Source organism: Canis lupus, chromosome 8 (genome assembly GCF_048164855.1).
Source record: "Canis lupus baileyi chromosome 8, mCanLup2.hap1, whole genome shotgun sequence".
NCBI lineage: Eukaryota > Metazoa > Chordata > Mammalia > Carnivora > Canidae > Canis > Canis lupus.
The window spans coordinates 41,338,430-41,363,109 of NC_132845.1; the positions used below are offsets into that span (position 1 = coordinate 41,338,430).

Here is a 24,680-nt window from a genome sequence, read left to right on the forward strand (position 1 = left end):
GCGTTGCCCGGGAGACGGGGCGGCAGGGGGCGGGGCCAGGTGCCGCGGGCGGCGTGGGAGGCGGGGCCAGGGTTGGATGGGGCGGGGCCGCGGCGTTGCCCGGGAGACGGGGCGGCAGGGGGCGGGGCCAGGTGCCGCGGGCGGTGTGGGAGGCGGGGCCAGGGTTGGATGGGGCGGGGCCGCGGCGTTGCCCGGGAGACGGGGCGGCAGGGGGCGGGGCCAGGTGCCGCGGGCGGCGTGGGAGGCGGGGCCAGGGTTGGATGGGGCGGGGCCGCGGCGTTGCCCGGGAGACGGGGCGGCCGGGGGGCGGGGCCAGGCGCCGCGGGCGGCGTGGGAGGCGGGGCCAGGGTTGGATGGGGCGGGGCCGCGGCGTTGCCCAGGAGACGGGGCGGCCGGGGGGCGGGGCCAGGCGCCGCGGGCGGTGTGGGGGGCGGGGCCAGGGTTGGATGGGGCGGGGCCTGGAGGTTGAGGGGCGGGGTCAGGGCTTTGGCGCCAAGAGCGTGCAGGCGAGAGGCGACGGCTCTCTGGCAGCTTCCAGTCAGGCGAAGGGCAAGGTAATCATTCCCGCTGTTCCCGCTACTTCACGAGGGTCCTTTTGGCGGCAACCGAGTGGACGGACGCATGGCCCCTCCCCGTTGCGCTCCTGGGAGCGAGGGAGCCTCGCGTTGCAAGGCTGTGCCTCGGACCCGGGGTGGGCTTCGCCGCCCCGCCTTCAGCTCAAGGTGCGGGTTCGCCGCTCAGGGCGGGCAGGACCCAGGGGGCGCCGCAGGAGGAGCGGGCCCCCCAGCCCCGCCAGAACCTGACGCGTTCCCCCTGGAGGCTGTGGCGCAGTTTAGTCCCCTCTGCACGGTGCCCCATCGGGGCGGGGGGAGGGGCCCCTGACCTTGGCAGGGTCAGGTCGAGGTCACATCCTCGCCGCGACCTCCTCTACAGCAGGCAGGACCACCCCCAGCCTCCGGGCCTGCCCCTAACCCAGTCAGTCTTACCCTCACCAGACACTTAGGAAGCGCCTACTGTGTGCTCCGTGCTGTCAGGCGCTGGGGGGAGGGGATGCAACCGTGAGGGAACCCGCGAGGGAACCCGGGAGCCGTCCCTGCCCGTGGGGGGGCGTGAGCTGCCCGTGGGGGGGCTCCGGGGCTCACGCGGACGACGTAGGCCCTGAGCTGAGGGCCAGACAAGTGTGGGGAGAGGTGCCTGCGGCAATACCTGCCGTGCAGGTGAGCTCCCGGAACTAGGAGGACTGGCTGGAGAAGTCGGACTTTGTCGGGCAAGGAGGGTGAAAGAAGAGTAAGAGGGCTTCTGGGGTGGTGGGGGTGGGGAAGGAAAGGAAAAAATAATTGTTTTCCTTACACGATTTACGTCTGGAGTGAAAGGCAAGAGACTCGGCAGCCCACCGTGCTGCCCCTGGAAGTTGAGCTGGGCTCGCAGTCTAACGCGCTTCCTTTTAGCACATCTCTCATAAAACTCCATTTGGAAGATTCGAGAGCTAATTTGCTAAATATACTTGCAGAAGGTAGATGAAGGGACAGATTAAATCTTATTACCCCTTTCAGATGAGAAACACCGAGCCCTGCTCAGCTCCGAGAACGAGAGAGGAGAATGAATTCTAATTGAATTCATTTATTCTCCTATCTGTTGTTCTCCCACCAGCACCAGGTGAGCTCAGGATCCAACACAAGAATGGTTTTTCTTTTATTCCATTGACCCCGTTGATTTAAATAAAGATGGTGGACTGTGATTATTGCTGTGTTTTTACACAGAATTAATGGTTTCTGGGTCGCACGTTGCAGAAACCCCCTTAGTCATAATATCCTGAGGTAGAATCACTTGAGATATGGCGATGAGTCTCGGCCAGGGCTGAGTCTTGGTCCTAAGGGAATGATGCTTCAGAACTGGGTCAGGCGGATTGGTCCACTTTTGCTGTTTTGATCAGCTCTCTGCCTGCAGTAGACAATGAAAACCAGTGGGAAAGGGTCAAACTCATAAATATTAGGCTCATTCTGTTAACTCACATAATAGCTATTAATTGCCTTTCTTCTAAGGAGCAAAAGGGCATGTACAGTCAATGCCATAATAAGTAATACTGTATGATGTTATACTAAGATATTAATAAATCTAGGCTGGTTCAGCCTTCCCTGATGCCATAGAAGGAATGTAGGTTGGGAAAGGCCCCCCAAGTGGGGCATAGCACCGACTTGCACTTGGAAGAAACCTTTACTTTGGGGTGTGAGCTCTTAGGAGAGACAAAGGTCACAAGGTCATATATCTCAGATCTGAATCTGGAAGAATCAAGGCACTGAAGGGATTTTTTTTATGTCTCTGTGACCTCCTAGATGTACGTTCAGGTGTAAGAGATGATTAGGACTGTCATTTAACACAAAAACTAAAAATTCCAGGGGGTGTCTATATGAAGAGAAGCATTACGACACATCCCACAGTCCTGCCAGCAGCAAGAGGGAATACGTATGTGCACATGCTATATTAAAGATTTGGTTTCTGGATTTGATGCTTCTAATAATAGTAATAGTAATAGTAATAATAATAATAATAACCACCACAACCACCACCACCTAATACATTTTAACTGTATGGAATGGTTGCCTTTTAGAAATTATGCTGTGGGCATGGCAATTTAATCAGTACCTTGAAGTTTTTTCCTTTATCTCTCCTATAGCTAATGGTTTCTGTAGAAAAGGACCAATTGATTTCTTTTTAAAATGTTGCTTCAGGGTAGAGACCTTTATAGGTCATGTTTCAACTTATAGGAAATTTTTATAGTTCAAATATAAATTACATTAAATGTGGGTTTTGTAATGGAGTTAAGGTTAAGTAAAGTTCTCACTTTCCTTAGGCTGTTTATGGTGTTCAGGTGCCTTCCGTTCTATAGAGATAGGAGCTGTGTTAAAGCAGAATAATGGCCAGGGTTGGGTATAATAAGGAATATAATTATTGAGATATAGAAAGAGGTGCACCAGGCTCTATAATCCTATGGTTGGTGGCAGAACCAGTGTTACGAATTAGATTGTGTCTCTCCCAGAAAAAATGTTGGAAGTCCTAACCCCTGGTACTTAGGACCTTATGATACTAGTGACCTTATTTGGAAATAGAGTCTGCAGATATAATTAAGATGAGGTCATCCTGGCTACAGAGGGCCCTAAATACCATGACTGGTGTCCATATAAGAGAAGAGAACACGGTAAAGATAGAGACACAGGAAGAAGATGGCCATGTGATGATGGAGGCAGAGACTGGAATGAATGTATCTATAAACTGAAGAATACCAAGGATTGCCAGCGACCACCAGAAGCTAGAAGAGGCAAGGAAGGATTCTCCCCTACATGTTTCAGAGGTGGCCTGGCCCTGCCGACAACTTGATTCTGGATATTTACCCTCCAGGTCTGCAAGACAATAAATACCTGTTGTTTTAAGCTAGCTAGTTTGTGGTACTTTGTTACTGCAGCTGTGGAAAACTAATACATGTAATTTGGGGGGTCCAGTACAAGATGAACATAAAGGGTCCTTGTTTTTTTTTTAGGTTTTATTTATTCATGAGAGAGAGAGACAGAGACATAGGCAGAGGGAAAAGCAGGCTCCCCACAGGGAGCTGGACGAGGGACTTGATCCTGGACCCCGGGATCATGCCCTGAGCCGAAGGCAGACACTCAACCACTGGGCCATCCAGGCGTCCCTGCAGGGTCCTTGTTAAAAAAATCAAGAATTCTGAAATGGCAACAGCAGATTATTAAACCAAGTTGGGGACTCTCCTGAGCCTTGGGCCTTGAGTGGTTACTCAGGTCACAAGTCATGAATCTGGCCCCTGGTTGCTGGGTTCTCAAAGTGCAGGACCCCTTTTGGTGTGCAGGAAGTGCTTGAAGTGGATTATTACAATGTGCACTGATTAACCATGGGAAGCCCGAAGAATACTCACTTCTTTTTCCGATGAATGGCTGTGTATATCACGCTACCAACAAACAGAACTGCAAGAAATCCTGTGACACTCGCGAGACCCAACGCTGTCTTTTGGAGAGCCAATGTCCTCTGTGTCTCTGCTCCTGATAAAATATCAGGTGGTTTTTATTTTTTTAAATTTTTATTTATTTATGATAGTCACACACACACACACACAGAGAGAGAGAGAGAGAGGCAGAGACATAGGCAGAGGGAGAAGCAGGCTCCATGCACCGGGAGCCCGATGTGGGATTCGATCCCGGGTCTCCAGGATCGAGCCCTGGGCCAAAGGCAGGCGCTAAACCTCTGCGCCACCCAGGGTTCCCTATCAGGTGGTTTTTAATTGTCAGATTATTAAGAGGCTGTTCTGGATGCTCCTGGGTCCCTGGGAAGTTTTCAATCCAGGCTCTGGTGAATATTAATTAAGGAAATGAAATGTACATTTAACCCAAGAAAGTGCTCACTGTAGAGAAACCTTGTAGGGCAAGTCATTGAAAGCCGATTTACTAAACGACCTATTCGCCAAATGACCCATTTTCCTAATGACCACTTTGCCAAGTGACCAATTTGCTAAAAGCCAATTTGCTGAAAATCAGTTGGTGGGACATCCTGCTTATTGGTAACTGGAGACAGTCAAAAACCTTACACCAGGCTCCCAATGGGCTATGGGACAGGGGCAGGGGCCAAACAGTTGTAGCAAAACTCTAAAACTTAAAAAAGATAGTTTGGTGAATTGGTCATTCATTTAATTAATTTCCTATAAAATGGCCTGCTTCCTGTAAGTTCACAAGAATATCGTGGGCAAGGGCACCTGGGTGGCTCAATGAGTTAAACATCTGCCCTCTTCTTAGGTCACGATCCCAGGGTCCTGGGATTGAGCCCCATGTTAGGCTCCCTGCTCAGCACCTGCTTCTCCCTCTCCCTCTGCTCTTCCCCCTGCTTGTGCTCTCTCTCTCTGTCAAGTAAATAATAAAATCTTTTAAAAAATATTATTTATTCATTCATTCATTCATTCATTCATTCATTCATTCATCAGAGAGAGAGAGAGAGAGAGAGGCAGAGACAGGCAGAGGGAGAAGCAGGCTCCATGCAGGGAGCCTAACTGGGACTTGATCCTGGGTCTCCAGGATCACACCCTGGGCTGAAGGTGGCGCTAAACCGCTGAGCCACCCAGGCTGCCCAAATAAGAATAAAATCTTAAAAAAAAAAAAAAAAAAAAAAAAAAGGAGGACCGTGGGCAAGGCTTAGAAGAAGGGAAAAGGTTGTCCTTTGTACTCTGTTTTAATTGAGCATAGTTGTTTTAAGTATAATAAATCACCGGGGACTTTCTAAGTCTCTCACTGCAGAAAAATAGCTGGCCAGTGTTTGCAAACAACTGAATTCTCAGAGATGATTCCATTCTTCCTTTATATCACCCAGGTTTAAGATTTTGAATTCTTAAGAATTAGCAACCTTATTTACAGGAACCACCTCCTTCTCCCTTTTTTCAGCAGTGAGTGGAATGGTAAAGCTTCATTCCTCCCTCCTCTGTGAGCAGCTTTCTTCCAGGCACCAGCAAGGACTGAACTGCTGAAGGAAGTCTGCATTTCTGTATTTAGAAGGGGCATCAGGAGGCGACTGCATGTGATTTCTGAGGCTCAGAAGGATTATTGCTTGACTTTTTCTATGGAGAGCCTTCCTTTTGCCCCAGAGGCATTATATATAATGCCACCAACATGTGGAGGGATTCCCTACTTCCTCTGCTATCTGTTTAGAGCTGCTGCTGTCTTGCACTGGGGGTGCCAAAGCTGCCAGGGAAACAGGATTTTTCTGCTTGATTCTGTCACCAACCTCCCCCTCCTCCACTCCAACCTATTTTTGATTCTTTTCTCAGGACAGAACAGACCACACTATCAATTTTCCAGTGGTTGTTTTTGTATCTCACCTGGCTGCTGGTCATATGAGTCCACAAGCATTTCCTGAGTGACTGCCAGGGAGCCATTGTGGGGCTCTGGGGTAACCCCCAGGAGCTTACACATGAGTGGGTAGATGTGGATGCTGTCAAAAGGCTCAGCTAGGTGATTCTTCTTGAAATCTGGCCCAAAAGCTCTGAATATGGTCTTCATGTCCATGAGGACATTATCAAAGCCATGATCTCCTTTGTTGAAATACATTATAAATTGCTGAAAAATAACAAAAAAGCCATTTTAGATTCCAATCCCCTGAAAGAAAACTGTCCCTTAGTTATTGTCATGCTTGTCAGATCCATGAAATCTTTGAAAATCTAAATAAGGAAGGAAGGACTCTGCTCTGTAGTGCCAAAGAGAAGAACAGGAATGAAAGATCTTTAAGAAAGAGAATAAAGAAAGCATACCCATTCTAAGCATACACAGCAAGAATACTGACAATAGGCTCAAACATAGTGCCTCTGGTGATGGCCTCATGTGCTTTGCAAGATCCTCAATCATGAAGAGAGAAAAGTAACACCTGTAACCCCTACTTCACTGTGCCCACCAAAGCAAGCAGGTGGATGGGGATCCGAGAAGTAGACTCAGTGAGAGGAATTAAGACTCGAAGGATTTTCTGCCTAATGATCAGTTCAGAAGGTTCCCTACTCCCTCAAACCTGGTTAGTTATGTTGGGAATGTGACTATTCATTAAATTCCTTCACATCACTCTCAACTTGTTATATCATGAAGATTTACAAAGAGGCCAGTGACTGTGGGATCTCTCGGCAAGACCTGAGCTTTGGGCATACATCCTCAATAACCTGGGCCGTGTGAGGGATTGCAAACTATCAATAAATTGTTGCATTTTGCTGTGACTATTTCCATCAATGTTAAACAATAACCTTATGAGTTTTCCCATACCTATTATACTCTGAACTTGTAGCAATACAAGAGTATGCAGATTGCAAACATCATTATAATGTTCAGCTCCTGTCCATAGTCTAGGATGAGCGTTCTTCAAGCTATACCTGGGATGGTCTTCTGTCATGTGATGTTTAGATACCACCTAAACTTTGTTCTGCCATGAATTATTGGTTGGTAGTTTACAAAAAACAGACCACCTCATTTATGTCTCACAATTAACTTTGATTTTGGTATTTTCTTCTTTAGATTTGCTTATTATTATTTTTTTTAGATTTGCTTATTTTTTCATAGCAGCTTTGTTGAGATATAATATGTATACCATACAATATACTCATTTAAAATGTACTACTCTGATTTTTAAAATTTTGAGAGCTGTGCAGCTATCACTACAATCAATTTTATTTTACTTTTTTACAATCAATTTTAGAACATTTCATCACCCCCCAAAGAAACTCTGTACCTTCATCAGTCACTCCCCATTTTCCCCTGACATCTCTCACCTGCTCTAGACAACCACCAATCTGTGTTCTGTCTCTATAGATTTGCCTATTCTAAACATTTCATTTAAATAGAATCATACAATATGTAGTTCTTTGTATCTAACTTCTTTCAGTGATCATAGTGTTCTCAAGGTTCATTCAAGTTGTAGCATGTATCAGTACTTTGTTCCTTTCAATGGCAACATAATATTCCATTATATGGATATACTATATTGCGCTTATCCATTTATCAATTGATGGGCAGTTGGATTGTTTTAATTTTTTGGTTATTATGAATAATGCTTCTGTGAGCATTTGTGTATAATTTTGTTTGTGAACAAGTTTGCTTAGTATTATTATTATCATTATTATTTTTGATATGTGCAAAGGGCAACCAGCAGGTGTTTTTTGTGTGTGTGTGTGTTTTTTTTTTTTTTTTGGTTGTTTTGTGTGTGTGTGTGTGTGTGTGTGTGAATATACTGGTGAACTGTGCATAATGATCAAGCACACAGGCTTGGGTTCAAACCTCAGGCTTATACTTTTTTTTTTTAATTTTTCTTTATTTATGATAGTCACTCACACACACAGAGAGAGAGAGAGAGAGGCAGAGACATAGGCAGAGGGAGAAGCAGGCTCCATGCACCGGGAGCCCGACGTGGGACTCGATCCCGGGTCTCCAGGATCGCGCCCTGAGCCAAAGGCAGGCGCTAAAACGCTGCGCCACCCAGGGATCCCTCAGGCTTATACTTCTAATCCCAAGTCACTTCTCTCTAGCTTTGGTTTATTCCTCATTAAAATGGGGGAGATAAGAGTATATATCTTTAGGGTTGTTGGGAAAACAAAAATGAAATAACTCATGTTAAAATTTTAGTACAGGGCTGGACAGAGCCTTGGTCAGGGAGGGATGTTTGTCATTATTATTGCATAGTGGTGACATGGGAAGGGTTGGTTGGGTGGGATATGGGGTTGGGGGTGGGAAACACTTAGGAAACAGTGGGTTACCGCTTATATTTTAGTTTTTTTTTCAGAACTCTTTCTCTCTAGAGGCTGTCTCCCAGACCCAAGATGACTTTATTCATTTTAGAATCAACTCACCCCATTGATGTTATAACCAGAGTCGGCATACATCAAGATTGGCAGGACCCGCTTGTGTTTGGCAAAATGGAAGCGTTCTGGGAATTCCTCCTTCTTGTATACATTGAGGTGAGGGTGTGCATTCTTCAGCGCTTGGTAAAGAGCTTCCTCTTGCCCTGGTTTGGGCAGGAGCATCCCAAAGCCACCATAGTCCACGATATCAAACTTGACCGAGTCGTTGAACTTGATGTAGTCAATCAAGAGGATCTCAGTGACATTGGGTTTCTTTTTTACAGTAGTCATGCCATGGTCTGATGTGATGATGACATTGAGGTGGTTGGTCAAGCTGTGCCTCTCAATGGCTTCCACCAGGTACCCAATAGTTCTGTCGATTTGCTGAATAATCACTCGTCTGTTCTCTGTCTCAGGCCCAAATTTGTGTCCCACGTTATCTGGCTCTCCATAGTACAGAGTAACAAAGTCAAAGTCTTCCTTGGTGAACCAGTTCATGACAATATCAATGTTCTCCCTCCACTCTGTCTCGTTGCTATCTGGGTGAGTATAAGACTCCACCAGGGACCGCTGAACAGCCTCCCCTTTGTACTTTGCACCTCCCCCAGGATAGTGGAATGATGCTGTCTTCCTCCCCTGTAAACACAGGAAGAGAATTCTATTAGGGCTGTTTCTTATATCTTTGTAATAATAGGCAAAGCTTAAGTTGTTGATGTCCCTGCCCTAGTCCAAAGGCATAGAGAACACGTGAGCTTTGGAGTCAGATGGGATTGGACTTCATTCCTGGCTTCACCAGGATCTCATCAAATCTACAACACTGTTTGTTGCAAGACATGCTATTATTTTACGTGCTCCTAGAAGAAAACTGCTGCCTGTTTTTTTTAATATTTTATTTATTTATGATAGACATAGAGAGAGAGAGAGAGGCAGAGACACAGGCAGAGGGAGAGACAGGCTCCATGCCGGGAGCCCGACGTGGGACTCAATCCCGGGGCTCCAGGATCCCGCCCTGGGCCAAAGACAGGCACTAAGCTGCTGAACCCCCCAGGGATCCCCAAAATGCTGCCTGTTAATCCACAACACTCCACTGATTGTAAGATGCACTCCAACTTTAGAGATGGTAAAATGAAAAAAAAGTGCCTTGGAGTGGAGGAAAAATGATACTTTCTATGTTGGTGATGGTGAGTGAGTTCTTTAATATCTTATGGTTCAGTGTTTCTACATATAAAATGCCAAAAAGTTGATTGTATTTTTGTGAGGATTAAGCCAGATAACTTCAAGATGAAGTGTTGGGATTATGTTTTGCATGTGGTAGGCACTCTTTTCTTTGCCTCCAGGTCTAGCAAACCACCACAAAGCCTTCCCCAAATTGTGTAGAGGATAGTTAATAGGTTTGCCCAGCACCCATTCCACTTCTGCTGGTTTAGAGAACCCTCACTTCCCTTAGAGACTCTGCCCTTGCTTCTGGCTGGTTTGGGATGTGTGGATTTCACATCAGGCTCCAGAGGTGGGATGTGATTGTGGCAGAGGATATTGCATCCACTGGCCACAGCAGTTGGTTCAGTCTTGGGCCCATGTCTCAGTCAGAGCCAATGAAATTTGATCTTGGGACTTCTGAGTAGGAGGAGAAAGGGCCAGAGGAAGGCTTTGGACCAAAAGTGGGGTTGTTTTTAACAACATACATGATTGCAAAGTCATGAAAATATTCTTCAGTGATCCACTTCAGCAGAAAGGTGGCTTTTGACAAAGCTTGGTAAAATTGTTAGGAAAAAGAATTATATATGCTCACCGATGAGCTAACAATGAGATGGACACATCTCACTAAATAAGTCCTGTTGTAAAGGAGCTCCTCCACCAGGACATGTACATAGTGGGGGCTCAATGGATTTTTGGTTTAGTGAATGAATGACCTCATTTGGGGAGCAAGTACTTTGTTTTGTCTTAGCAAAGCTATTAACTTGAAGAATGTACTGTGACACTTCCTGTATCAGCCAAGATTTTGATGTTCTGAAAAACTCAAAAGTTCATTGGTTTTAGGAGAACCAAGGATGATGGTGGCATCAGTGTGTTGATTTGGAATGGAGAATAAATGACCAGGAATAATTTTGGGATAATGGCACCTGGGTTGTGGCTAATTGGTCAACAAACGAGCAGAAAAGTATGACCAAGAGTAATGACAGAACTTCCAATGTACTGTTTGAGAGAGAGAGAGAGAGAGAGAGAGAAGCAGGAAAGCAATTTGGAAGTTGTAGGGGATACTGTTGGCTTTCTACCCAGATCCTCTTACAGGACCATTGTGCTCGCATTCACTTCAGCTGCTCCACATTCTAGAAAATTACCTTCAGACTTTCAGCCAAGTGACCAAATCTTGCCTCACCTGGGAAGGTGTTCTATAATGCTCCTTCACTCCTAGCTGCCCATGGCCAGTGATTGACTGTTGGGAGGACAAAAGACCAGCTTCCTTGCCTCAGGTTGGGATACCATGGAGGTGCAATTTATGCTCCAAGGTCTTTGTGGGATTAGGCTGAAGCTGGTCTCTAACTGTGATCACATCTCACTTACCTTCTGCCCTTTCAGTTTCCCTCACTCCTATCTCCTGAGAACTCTCCCTCAATGCCTTACATGTACCAAATCCCTGAAACTTGAAATAAGACAGAAGTCTTTTATTTTAAAAAGATTTTATTTATTAATTGATGAGACACACACACACAGAGGCAGAGGCATAGGCAGGGGGAGAAGCAGGCTATCTGCAGGGAGCCTGGGGCGGGACTCCATCCCAGGACCTTGGGATCATGACCTCAGCCAAAAGTAAATGCTCAACCACCGAGCCACCCAGGCATCCCAAGACAGAAGTCTTAATACTAAATACTGTGCAAGGCCCAGAAGCTCTGCTATTTATAGCTATAGGTGAAATATTGTATCCTCTGCCCTCCAGCATTCATTTTCTATCATGTGGTTTAGTTTTATTTTCTCTAAAGCACTTTACCCAATCTGAAATTATCTTAATATGTTTCTTGTTTACTGTCTTTTTCCCTCTCTCAGAATGTGAGTTCCATGAGATCAGGGACCATGTTGATTTTATTGACTGCTCTTTTCCTGGGACCCAGAAGAAGCCTGGCTTACAGTAGGTGGTAATTGTTGGTTAAATACATGTTGAATGAATGCATGAATTGCATCTGCTTTTATGGGTGCAAAACCCATCCTATTCTCACTTCTGATTAACTTATGGAAATAGTTACAGAAGCTCTTTCTTTTTTGGGTTCTAGCATCTTATTTGTAATCTCTTCAGGCAACACATTTTCATTTCTGATAATAGAATTTCTATGGTTGCTTTAACTTGCAAATCCTCTAATATTTATTTATTGCATTTCTGATTGGCATTACTCATAATTCTCAGTTTTTAGCGATGGTACTTTGTTTAACTTACATATAAATTGACTTTGCTCTGAAGTATGGAATTGGCTGGAAGGATAAAACTTTCAACATTTTGTAGAACATAGTTTGACTGGCTATTTTATTATCTAGAATAAACTGACATTAACATTATGAGGGACTTAGGCAGCTCTACATATCCGGTTGACTTCTTGATGTTTCCATGTTAAATCTCAGGTGTTCCCAACTTGAAATTGGTTTCTTGTGCTGTATTCTCAATGCACACCTTCTTTTTTTTTAATATTTTATTTATTTATTCATGAGACAGGCAGAGACAGGTAGAAGCAGGCTCCATGCAGGGAGCCTGATGTGAGACTCGATCTCAGGACCATGGGATCACACCCTGAGCTGAAGGCAGATGCTCAACCGCTGAGCCACCCAGGCGTCCTACAACGCACACCTTCTTTAAAGATATCTCAAGCTGTAGCCTTAGGAAACTATGATTTTTTTTTTCATTTTGTCCTATAGGGATTTTAAGAGTTATACTTCTCCATGGAAGAAGCTACAGAGAGAAATGCATGTTTGAGTGTGTGTACACACACACACACTCACACAATTCTGCTTATTTGGGACCTGTGATAATCAAAAGTGCTATTTTCAACAAATACTTCTGAGAAATAATCTGAGCACTTAATAGGATGCAAAAGAGTGGGTATTTACTATTCTACCCTTTAATTAGCATAATCAGTGTTTCCAGTAGCAATAGCAATTGGAAAATCGCTGGTTTTATTAGGTTCATTATTCTTCCTTAGTGTAGTGTTGCATCAATGTGGCTATTACTCTTAAGTTGCTTTTTTAAAACGAGAGTTGGTACTTCCTATGGGCAAAATCCTTGGGTTTTGAACAGAGTCCACCAAACTTCTCAGAACTAATCATTAGAACAGAAGTTTCAGTTTGATTTTGCATTTTGTCTTGTCTTCCTTTAGGATAGAGTGAAAGTCACAAGGTGAACTTGTTTTAGGAAGGCCCTTGTAAAGACTGCTAACTCTGGGAAACGAACTAGGGGTGGTGGAATGGGAGAAGGGCGGGGGGTGGGAGTGAATGGGTGACGGGCACTGGGTGTTATTCTGTATGTTAGTAAATTGAACACCAATAAAAAAAAATAATAATAATAAAAAAAAAAAGGAAGGCCCTTGAACATATTTCTTTCTTTCTTTTTTTTTTTTTTCCTTGAACATATTTCATCATGGTTGTGCTTTGGTGGGAAGTATGTGTGGTTTAGGGAAAGGAGTTAGTTTCTCCTTTTAGGAAGTGATTGAGTGGAAAGAGATGGACTCCATGTATGTGATATTCAGAAGTCAAGGTTGATTCTGAGTGTTTTCATTGCTTTTCTGTGCTCCAGAGGAGTCACTGAACGGAAGGAGACAGGTGGCCAAGATTCTATTTTTCTCCCCTTCCACACCCTTTTGGAGGTCAGATTATTATTCTTAGAGCCTTTTGATGCATAATAAAGACATGCTTTGGGTCAATATTGGGATGAATTATCTTGTTATTAATGCTCTAGGCAAAAGCAGCTGGCATCATCTTGCTCACAGCTCTTCCAAGTCTAGGAGACCTGGCTTACAGTGATAGCTGTAGCTGCCCTCCCCACCCTCTCTCCAAATCCCCTTTTAGTTGTAGCCTACAATGGTCCTGATAGAGACTCTTGGCAGCCATGGGGATGTCACTCAGAACATTCCCTTCCATTTCACTCCTTACTATGCTCTATAGGTCCTCCATAGAGAGGTAAAACATGCTCCTAGGTTTTTATGGTTTTCCTGGGCCTTTTTTTTTTAAAGATTTTATTTATTTATTCATGACAGATACAGAGAGAGAGAGAGAGAGGCAGAGACACAGGAAGAGGGAGAAGCAGGCTCCATGCAGGGAGCTTGACGTGAGACTCTGTCCTGGGTCTCCAGGATCACACCCTGGGCTGAAGGTGGCGCTAAACCGCTGAGCCACTGGGGCTGCCCTGGTTTTCCTGGGTCTTTAAGTCATGGGTGCCTGCCTTTCTCTGAGGATTAGGACTTCTGAACTTGGTGAACCACTTCAGTCATTAGTCATGTTCAGTTACCAGGCATGCTCATTTAAAATCCAAGCTTGCTCTAAATGGAGCATCTTTTTTCATACCCTGACCATTAGCGAAGTCTTTCTGGAGTCTGGATATGTTCCTGGGCTGTGAATTATGGAAACAAATGTGGCCAGGAATCCTATTTTTTAGGCATCATCCACAAGGCATGTCAATTCTTATGTATCTTGATGGACTCTGGAAGCATTAGTGTCATGGAAGGAAAACATTTTAGTCCTATTAAAGGTGAATGCCTCAATCTCCACCAAGCCTGCCTGGAAGAGACTCAGGAGAAGGATGGATTTTCCCAGTGATGCATACAAGTCAGGCCACTCCCCTAATAGATGGGCTCCTGAATAACCTTTAAGGCAGTTGGTATACTGTTACTGGGAGGCTGACCTGGGGCCATAGGTTTGCTCTGATTGAGGCAGCTTTCCTGGCAACTCCTCAAGGAGCTGGCCAATGGTCCTGTCCCATGGCAGGATGTCAATGGTAGAATGAGATATACCAGCTTGACTTTCACTTGCCAAACACATGGCATGTTGTCAGTCACCTGGCCCTGCACCAGATCCTGTTTTTGCACAACCACTTATGAATTCAGCAAAGAGGAAGAACACTCTGAGTATGAATTGAGCAGAAGGAAACAAAGTCCTAAAAACAAGTGGCAATGAGACAAGAACCATGAATAAGAAAAACTACAGGAAAGAATGCTACCAGAAGCCTCATATCAATGAATAAATACCATACCAAGAGACTAGGGAGGTCCTGGGTTTTGAACAGTGAATTAATGAAGACTGCCCACACCTCCCTAGCAGCAAGACAAATACGTGATTCACTATGAAATCCACGGCTAAATGTATTAGCCAAAGAAGTAATATGTTATGGTTAAGAGTTAAGAGTTGCTGAACCCAGAATGAATTCAAATCTCAGCTTTGCCTTTTGATAGCTTTGTGACTTTGAGAAGTTATGGCAGTGCTCTCGGCTTCAGTTTACTTCCCTGTTAAATGGGCATAGTCAAAGCACCTACCAAAGAACTATTATAAATTAATAAATGTAAAGCACTTAAGTCAGTACTAGGCACATATAGTAAAGTTATGAATGCTATTTTTTTTTTGGCGGGGGGGACAGGATTAATTTGCATGATCTCTGCCTCAAAGTTAAAAAAATGTGACAGAGGGGCACCTGCATGGCTCAGTGGTTGACCTACGCCTTCGGCTCAGGTCGTCATTCTGGGGTCCTGAGATTGAGTCCCGCTTTGGACTCCCTGCATGGAGCCTGCTTCTCCCTCTGCCTGTGTCTCTGCCTCTCTTTCTGTGTCTCTCATGAATAAATAAATAAAATCTTTTAAAAAAAAGTGACAGAAGAGGAAAGAGTCTAGAGCCTGACAGGGGAAAGATGGAGCTGAAGTAGACTCATTGACAATCCCCTATGATTCCCTGAGAGCTAATTTGCCCAATATTGTAGCCTTTAACCACACGTGGTATTTAGATTTAAATTGAAATTAATAAAAATTAAATGCAATTAAAATTTTGGTTCTTCAGTCTCATTAGTCACATTTCAAAGGCTCAATAATCCTATGTGGCTGGTGGCTTCCATGTTGGACAGTGTGCAGTAGAACATGTCCATCATCAAGGAAAGTTCTATCGGATGGCTCTAGCTTAGAGCTGTAGTGACCAGCTGAAGCACTATAATGATTCAGCCTCCTTTAATGACTAAGAATTTTTGAACATTTTGTTTTCAGCATGTTATATGCATTATCTCAGTTAACCTTCCCAATGAGCTTAAGAAGCAGGGACTCTGATAATCTTTATTTTATGGGTGGGGCAAATCAAGCACAGAAAAGAGGTTTTTGCCCAAGGTCACACAGGCGGACAAGGGTGGAGCTGGCCAGATTCTGCTCCGGGAGTCTAAGTCCACAACCTGCATTCTGAGCTGCAACAGCACTACCTTGCTGCATGACACGCCTGTGTATGTTGGAGCACAGAGATGAAGTGCCAGTGAAAAGGGGACCTTTGGAGCAAAGGTTAGTATCTTGGGGAAGACGAGGAGGTTCTACTCTGAAGTGATGATTGTGGAAGCTGATTAAGAAAACACGAAGCTGACAGAAGATTTGGGACGGGGACTTAAACATGCAGCTCTGATGTCTGCCTTTTTGAAGCAATAATAAATGGCCACTGGAATCCTTTCAAGTGAATGTTCTCAGAGTTTTTCATGGTCTGAAGATTCATTAAATGGTCAACTTCATTATTAAGGGCTTTTATGCTTAAGTCTGAGGCCAGTGTATAAACAGTTATTTCTGAAAGAGCTGCTGAATTCAGACCCTAGGGTGAGCCCTGGAGGTACAATCATGTTTAAGCTAGACTCTGCCCTCAAAAGACTCATCCGTCGATAATGGCTAAATGCATATTTCATTTAATACTTACATCAAATCTATTAAATAAGTACATCATTGTTATTCCCATTAAACATTTAGGGTAACATGTTTAGAGAAGTTAAGTCACTTTCTCAAGATCACAGCTTTTTTTTTTTTTAAAGATTTTATTCATTTATTCATAGAGACAGAGAGAGAGAGGCAGAGACACAGGCAGAGGGAGAAGCAGGCTCCATGCAGAGAGCCCGACGTGGGACTCGATCCAGGGTCTCCAGGATCACGCCCTGGGCTGCAGGCGGCGCTAAACCGCTGCGCCACCGGGGCTGTCCAAGATCACAGCTTCTAACCCCCGTCCCACATGCATAGGAATGAGAAGCAGTGTCCCTGGAAGTCAAACCAGGGTTTCTGATAGTACCTGTCTCTGGGCTGTGATCCAGAGGGGGAGAACACCATTGTCCCACCACTCAGTCTTCTTTTGTGTAGTCTTGAAGGAGTACTTCCAGCGTGTCTCTGTGTTAAACATCATGTTGTGAATCACACCATGATCTTCAATCCAGCGACCTTGGGAATGAAAGAGGGAAGGTGCTGGTAAGTTCTATGAATGGATACTGCCGGGGGTATCAAAGTGATCTTAAGATCTCCCCCAACATCCTTCTGGTTGGCCTACTTCTTCTGGGGGATTGCTGCTCTGGGTGGCTGCCCTGGAGCTTCAGACTTGGTTTTCTGGAGGTGCAAATGTTGGTGGCCATAAAGGAAGGGCTAATTGTATCTCACAACTGCCAGATTGGATCTACTCCCTGGAACAGACCTCACAGTCTTGGAGGAAGCTGGTATTGACTGTGGAGCCTGATGTGGGAGGGAAGGCAGGGCATGGGGAGGCCAGGTTACTTGGGTTATTCTGTGTCCAGAAGGTAAGAGCCTGGAATTTGGATATTTCCTATGGAATGATTTTCCTTGTCTTCTGCTGGCAATGATCTGATTCAATATTGAATATCCAGTGGGCCCAATTCTTGGGAAACATCACAGGGATTTTCCTAGGACTCCCATGCTGTTTGAGGAAAACAATGGAATTAGGAAGGATTTCTGACATAGTTAGGTATAGACCTTTTTCTCTCTCCTTAGAGAGGGAAGGCAGATATTGAGGAATGTGATTAAGCTAGATTATTCTTGAAAACATAAGAATGAACCAGATACAGAAAAAACCTGTAACCTTACATTGTGCCAAGGAAAAGGGGAGTACATGTTGGGGGTCAGTCTAAAGAGTGAACCAAAAGATCCATGGGGATAGCAGAGTCCACTTCCTTACCTGCTGGGACAGAATCCTCTGGGTGACCCTAGTGATTGTAATAAGATAGTGATGATTTCTCCTATTTCCCAGTTAAATCAAGGCAGGACATTTTGTGACTAGAACTTGATAGTCATGGAAACTGAGAAGGGAAAGCTCTTCACTGGCTCAGTCATTGCCAGGCTGCTGGTGGGTAAAGTCCCCTTAGGATGGCCAAAACCCTCAGCTGGGAAGAAGCAAAAACCATTGTTGCTTTATGGTTTCTGCCTTGTAGGTAGACCACACTTAGGGGCACTGAAAGAAGTTGTGCTTCTGTCAGGGATTAGGGCTTTGGGGTCAAGATCCCTGATCAGGAATAAAATTGGATGGTCAACAGTGGAAAAGCATGGACCTAGAGTCCAAGAGAGCTGAATGCCAACCCTGACTTGGCTTTTGAACTTGATGTGTGAACTTAAACAAGCCCCTAACCTGCCTGGCCTCGGTTGCCTGAATACTAGCATATAGGGTTTGTGTGATGAAATCATGGCACATATTTACCACCATGTCATAAGCTAAGATGTAGGGACATTAACTCATCTAATGCTCCCAACAACCCTGCAAGGTGGCTACTATCATAGCCCCTCCTTTAGAGAGTTCTCTCTTTAAGGAAACAGGCGCAGAGTTTGCTCAAAATCATGTAGCAGAACTGGGCTTTGAATCCAGGAGGCTTGGCCACAGCCCATACTTTTTTTAATAGGTAAAATTCACATAAGATAAAATTAACCATTAACATTTTGTTTTTTAAAGAATTTATTTATTTATTTGACAGAAAGAAAAAGAGAGAGAGAGAGCACAAGCAGGGGGAGCAGCAGAGGGAGAGAGAGAAAAGCAGGCTCCCCACTGAGCAGGGAGACCAATGCAGGGCTCTATATTAGGACCCTGGGATCATGACCTGAGCTGAAGGCAGATACTTAACTAACTGAGCCACCCAGGCATCCCAGCTATTAACATTTTCAGTGCACAATTCAGTATCATTTAGTATAGTCACAATGTCGTGCAATAATAATCTCATTCTTTTTTTTTTTTTTAAGATTTTACTTATTTATTCATGAGAGACACACACAGAGAGAAGCAGAGACATAGGCAGGGGGAGAAGCGGGATGCGGGACTCAATCCCAGGACTCCAGGATAATGCCCTGAGCCAAAGGCAGATGCTCAACCTCTGAGCCACCCAGGCATCCCTAATCATCTCTTTCTAGTTCCAAGGCATGTTCATCACCCTACGCAGAAACTACGCATTAGCAGTCACTCTCCAGTCCTCCATTCCCCCAACCGCTATTGACCACTAATCTGCTTCTGTCTCTATTGATTTACCTGCTCTGGACATTTCATAGACATGAAAGCTCACAATATATGACCTTTTGTGTCTAGTTTCTTTTACTTAGCTTCATATTTTCTAGGTTCATCTATGTTGTAGCGTATATCTGTACTTCATTCCTTTTTTTTTTAAAGATTTTATTTATTTATTCATGAGAGATACATAGAGAGAGAGACAGAGACAGAGACACAGGCAGAGGAAGAAGCAGGCTCCATGCAGGTAGCCTGACATGGGACTCAATCCCTGGTCTCCAGGATCACGCCCTGGGCTGAAGGCGGTGCTAAACCGCTGAGCCACCCAGGCTGCCCTGTACTGCATTCCTTCTTATGGCTGAATAATATTCCATTGTATGAATAGACCAGAATTTGTTTATGCATCCATCATTGATGCACATTTAGGTTGTTTCTGGGTTGTCTGGCTATTGTGACTAATGCTGTTATGAGCATTCATATATAAGTATCTGGTTTCAATTCTTTTGGGTATATATCTCAGAATAGAATTGCTGGGGTTACATGGTGACTCTATGTTTTGAAGAGCTACCAGACTATTTTCCGTAGTGGTTGTGCCATTTTACATTCCCACCAACAGTGTCTAGCAGTTCCAGTTTCTCTACATCCTCATCAACACTTGTTATCTTCCTGTTTTTGGTTATGGCCAACCTAGTGGATGTGCAATGGTATCTTGTTGGGTTTGATGTGCATTTCCTGAATGACTGGTGGTGTTGAGCATTGCAGTCTGGGCTCTTAATCCCTCTGCTATACCGTATGTCAGGAGTGGGGTGAAACACCACAGGTGAGAGTACTTTGTTATGGATAGGTGGGGCCCAAGTAGGCAAGAACTTTTAGAGCCTCGGGAATGAGTAATGGAAGCCTTTTGAAATCTACAATGAATTGTCTCCTTGTTATAGTGTCCAAACTTTCTCATGGCTGAGCTGTGCCATATCACAGCAGATGAAACGGAAGTACAGGGTCAAATCATCCAGGGAATAGCTTGCTTTTGCCTTTTTTTTTTTTTTAACTTGTAAATCCTGGATTCTGTTCTAGGTGACTCTTCCTGCCCAGTAAAGAGCAAATCACCCTAAAGTGACAAACATCTGTCAATTCACCTAGTCTAGTATTTATCCATGGTATTTTATACTGCCAACATTAGAATCAATTGAACTACTTGTTAAAAATCACAAATTCCCTGGTCTCCTTCTAGGCCTTGCTGAATTCACACCTCTTGGGTGGGGTCTGGGAACTTGCATTTTGACAAGCTCTCCAGGTGGTTCTAGTGCCCACTGACATGTCAGACTACTGGTTCAGGGGCTATTAGCCATTCACATATGGATGTGGATTAGTTCTAGCAGACTGCTCATTACTCCAAAATCTGGGTTGATAGCAGCTCCTCTGAGTGACCAAAGGGAGAGCAGGTAGCCATCAAAACCTGGAGTACTTCAGTATCTGGGGAAGCTTGGGTGCCCAAAGACACTGGGGGGATTTGGAGGAGGGATTGAAAGAAGCAGAGGATGCTGCAGGCACAGAAACTTCTCCCTCCAGTAATTCTGTCTTCCAGGCTCTGGGACCCAGAGGTCAATTATGATATCAGTTAAGTAGACTACTCTGGGAACCAATAATAGAATCCATTTTTCCCTCAAAGAGATGTCACCCAAGTTTCAAACACCTAACCTAAAATGAGTTCAGGGAGTATGACCCTTCTATTCTGTGGCATGGCTAGTCCCAGTAATTGCACAAAGGGAACTGTCTCCATGGTGTTTGGGTTATTTCCACTCTGACACTTAAAAGGCATGTTCTAAATCCAGCCAGCAGCTGGGACCAGCAATGACCCAGAAGACATTTCACTGCCCCTTGGTTCCTCCTTCCTACTGCTCAAGGCTCTTTATCCTGGTTAAGGGCCAGTTCTGGAATGTGGGCAGAACAAGACAAAGGATGGGAAATGCTAAGAAATGAACAGCTGCAGAGAGCAGCAGTTTTACTAAAATTGCATTTTCAACTCTGGAGAGAGTCAGGGACCGGACTGGAAAAGCTGTGTGAAGGCAACACTGTTGATCGTGCCTGGAGTTCCAGTAGCAGCAAAGGAACTGGTTTCACTTGGGTCAGATGACGCTGTCCTCCCTGCAGTGCAATGGCACAGAGGGGGCTGCTTTCAGAGGTGGGACACCTTAGTTTGGCTCTTGTAAGCACCTGCTCTCTCCCTGGGAATCAGTCTTCCCCTCCATAAAAGGAGAGGGTTGAGGGACGCCTGGGGTGGCTCAGCGATTGAGCATCTGCCTTCCGCTGAGGGCGTGATCCTCGGATCTGGGACCGCGTCCCACATGGGCTCCCTGTGGGGAGCCTGCTTCTCCCTCTGCCTATGTCTCTGCCCCCCACCTCTGTATCTCTCATGAATAAATAAATCTTTTTTAAAAATGAAAGGGTTGATGATTTCCAAGGGCCTTTCTGGCTTTATCCATTCTGACAGTCTGTCATCCATGTCATTTACATGTCTGCGATGTGGGCAATTACGCAGGTTAAATAGGAAGTAGGATGAGCTCTCCTAGAGAACATGATTCCTGGTGCTTGCTACTTATGCTTTAATCAAGGTATAGGGCAGCCCAGGTGGCTCAGTGGTTTAGCCCTGCCTACAGCCCAGGGTGTGATCCTGGAGACCTGGGTTTGGGTCCCACGTTGGGCTTCCTGCATGGAGCCTGCTTCTCCCTCTGCCTGTGTCTCTGCCTCTCTCTCCCTGTCTCTCATGAATAAATAAATAAAATTAAAAAAAATCTGGGTATAATGCCTACTTCCACACCATACCAGTTATGGCAAGGCGCATTCACTCAACTGAGCGTTTCAGGTGTGGGAACCAAGCCAGCTAGATTTGATTCCTTTCTCTTGATTTTCAGAGACCTTTGTTTATATCTCAAACACTTGCAGGGTGAATTTGGGAAACCATCAAGTCCAGTGTTTGATCCAAATCCTCTCTTTCTCAAACATTTTGAGCCAAGTATTGTCCTTGATTGTGCCATAGCATTTACAGTCTAAGGGATGGGGGGAGAGAGTTAAAAAGAGATAAAGGATGTTCTGGGGTGCCTGTAATGCTCACAGGTACCTTCTCTTAGAATTCCCCTAGGAGGGATGCCTGGGTGGCTCAGTGGTTGAGCATCTGCCTTCGGCTCAGGTCGTGATCCTGGAGTCCCGGGATCGAGTCCCACATGAGGCTCCCTGCATAGAGCCTGCTTCTCCCTCTGCCTTGTCTCTGCCTCTCTTTCTTGGTGTCTCTCATAAATAAATAAAATCTTAAAAAAAAAAAAAAAAGACCTCCCCTAGGAATGGGCCTTGCTGAGAGGCAGGGCTAGGCACCATATTTTTACCACATGACATCTCTTTCCCACATTCAATTGGTTGGTGAGAAACCCAATTCTCTCTTTCAAGACTTAAACCAAGAGATGCAGTAGCTAATCAGCTCATGGTGGGCTCGGAGCAAAAAGAGAAAACTGGTTGTGAGTGAGTAGAGCAGAGACAAGAGAGTTCTTGGGGCTGATTAGAAGACACTAGGCTTTTGAGAACCAGAAACATAAGGTCTGCTTTCTTTCACTCTGTTTTCTATTTTCTCTGTCTCTCATTTGGTTCCCTTGCTTGAGTTTGCCTGTTAGAGCCTTGCAGGGCAGTTGTTTCTCTTGAGCTAGCATGAAAGGATTTCTGTGTTTTAACAGCTGTTGTTTCCTGACATAGCTGGTGATCAACACTTCAATAGACGCCGAACAAAGTGCATTGGGAACACAGAAAAGGGGTTCAGGGAAGGCTGCACAGAAGAGGTGATGCTGGAGCCTGGTGGAAGGCAAGAGCAAATGCAGTTCAACCTTGAACAATATAGGCTTGAATTGTGTGGGTTCATTTATACGCCAGGTTGTTTTCGATAAATACACTGCAGTACTGTTGATGTATCTTATCTTCCTTATGATTTTCTTAATAACATTTTCTTTTCTTGGGAGCCTGGGTGGCTCAGTTGGTTAGGTGTCTGTCTTTGGCTCAGGTCATGATCTCAGGGCCCTGGGACTGAGTCCCACCTTGGGCTCCCTGCTCTTCGGGGAGTCTGCTTCTCCCTCTGCCTTTCTCTTTCTGTCTCTCATGAATAGATAAAATCTTTAAAAATTTTTTTCTTTTCTCTAGCTTAGTTTATTGTAAGAATATAGACTATTATGCATATATAAGACATATTAATCATCCCTGTTATTAGTAAGGCTTCTGGTCAATGGTAGGCTATCTGTAGTTAAGTTTTTGGGGAGTCAAAAGTTATCCATGGATTTTTCAACTGTGTGGGGCTTCACCTTCAGTAACCCCCATATTGTTCAAATGTCAACTGTATTTGCTGTGATTTTTAACTATTAAAACTAAGCAGTTCACTGCTTGGGCAGAAGTAGATAGAGATGGTTTTATAATATCCTGCCCCAGTTGTACCCATTGTCAGTTACCTTGCTGAAAGGATTATGTAGCCTGGGTTTGCTTAGTGCTTTTTTTTGTTAATGATCTAAACTTCTCACATGATATGCACTTGGAAACAAGCGAACAGTGTTGTTCAGTTATATTGTTGTGGGCAAACCACTCTCTTGGCCATTGTTAGAAGACTTGAGAGGTTAGTTCCAAAGTTTGAACTAAAATAGGGTCTGGTATCTACCCAGTAAGACTGCTGATGGGCTTTTCTTTTTTTGATTATGATGAAAAAAATGGCTGAGTTGGTTCATAACTTGTTTTTTCTCATCATCTCAGTCCTGGATTCTTGGCCCAGAAGCTCTGCTCTAGAACCTGCAGATTTTTCCGTTTTTGCTGATGTTCTAGGCTATTCCTGGCTTGTGATAGATGAAAGCGATTCCTTTTTTTTTTCCTGATCCTAAGGTCACGACTAGACCTGACTTACACCTATCTAAATACAAACCTTCATGGGCCTTCAGATCATACAAGAAATGGGTGCCTCTGCTGCATTGCAGAGGAGTCAGGGAGTACCATTGGAACTGGGCACACATGGCACTCATGCCATTCTATCCTGCTTATACTTTCCATTTTTTTTAAAGATTTTATTTATTTATTCATGATAGTCACACAGAGAGAGACAGAGAGGCAGAGACACAGGCAGAGGGAGAAGCAGGCTCCATGCAGGGAGCCCGACGTGGGATTTGATCCCGGGTCTCCAGGATCGCGCCCCGGGCCAAAGGCAGGCACCAAACCGCTGCGCCACCCAGGGATCCCGTATACTTTCCATTTAGCATCCATCTCATTTCCTCTTGAATTTCAGATGATTGCCTACAAATATGTTTATTCCATTAGTTTATAAACTTCCTAAGAGTAGGGCTGTGCCTTGTTTATTCTGATATATCCCTGGCACAAAGCATAGGATTATATCCTTACTAGACATTCAACAATATTTGTTGAATTTAATTGAACAAACTCCCTCTTACTTCTGCCCCATTTGCAGATGGCTGGGTATGATCTGAACAAGTAGTAAACAGAAACTAACTTAGTTCAAAGTCAATTTGGGAAAAAATATACTTTAATGGATTAAAAGAATCCATACCATAACTTAATAACTGAATAAGGGCATGCCTCCTCCTCTGCTCTAAACATTTGCTCTGTTCCTACCTACTAATTTTCAGGTGTGAGAGTGTATATTTACAGATAGTCCATTTGGGCATAGATACACTTTAATGCATTTCTTTCTTTAACAAAAATTTGAGGAACTGCTATATGTTAGTCACTAATTCCTTTAATCTATCATATAGACTATAAGCATGTCTTCATTTTCCTCCTGATTTGTGATTCATTTAAGTTCACATTCCCAAAACCAAAGAAG

The 24,680-nt window shown here is 44.4% G+C and overlaps 1 protein-coding gene across 1 annotated transcript in view; it reads right to left on the bottom strand.

Moving 5' to 3' along the window:
- Window positions 1-1,897: 1,897 nt before the first annotated feature.
- LOC140639186 (ectonucleotide pyrophosphatase/phosphodiesterase family member 7-like) overlaps window positions 1,898-24,680 on the bottom strand; it is a 33,321-nt gene continuing 10,538 nt past the window's right edge. The window contains exons 2-5 of the mRNA XM_072837684.1: window positions 16,631-16,776; window positions 8,375-9,001; window positions 5,873-6,110; window positions 1,898-1,941 (exon numbers count right to left, since the gene is read on the bottom strand). Coding sequence (XP_072693785.1) covers window positions 1,898-1,941; window positions 5,873-6,110; window positions 8,375-9,001; window positions 16,631-16,776 — 1,055 coding nt within the window. The remainder of the gene's footprint in view (window positions 1,942-5,872; window positions 6,111-8,374; window positions 9,002-16,630; window positions 16,777-24,680) is intronic.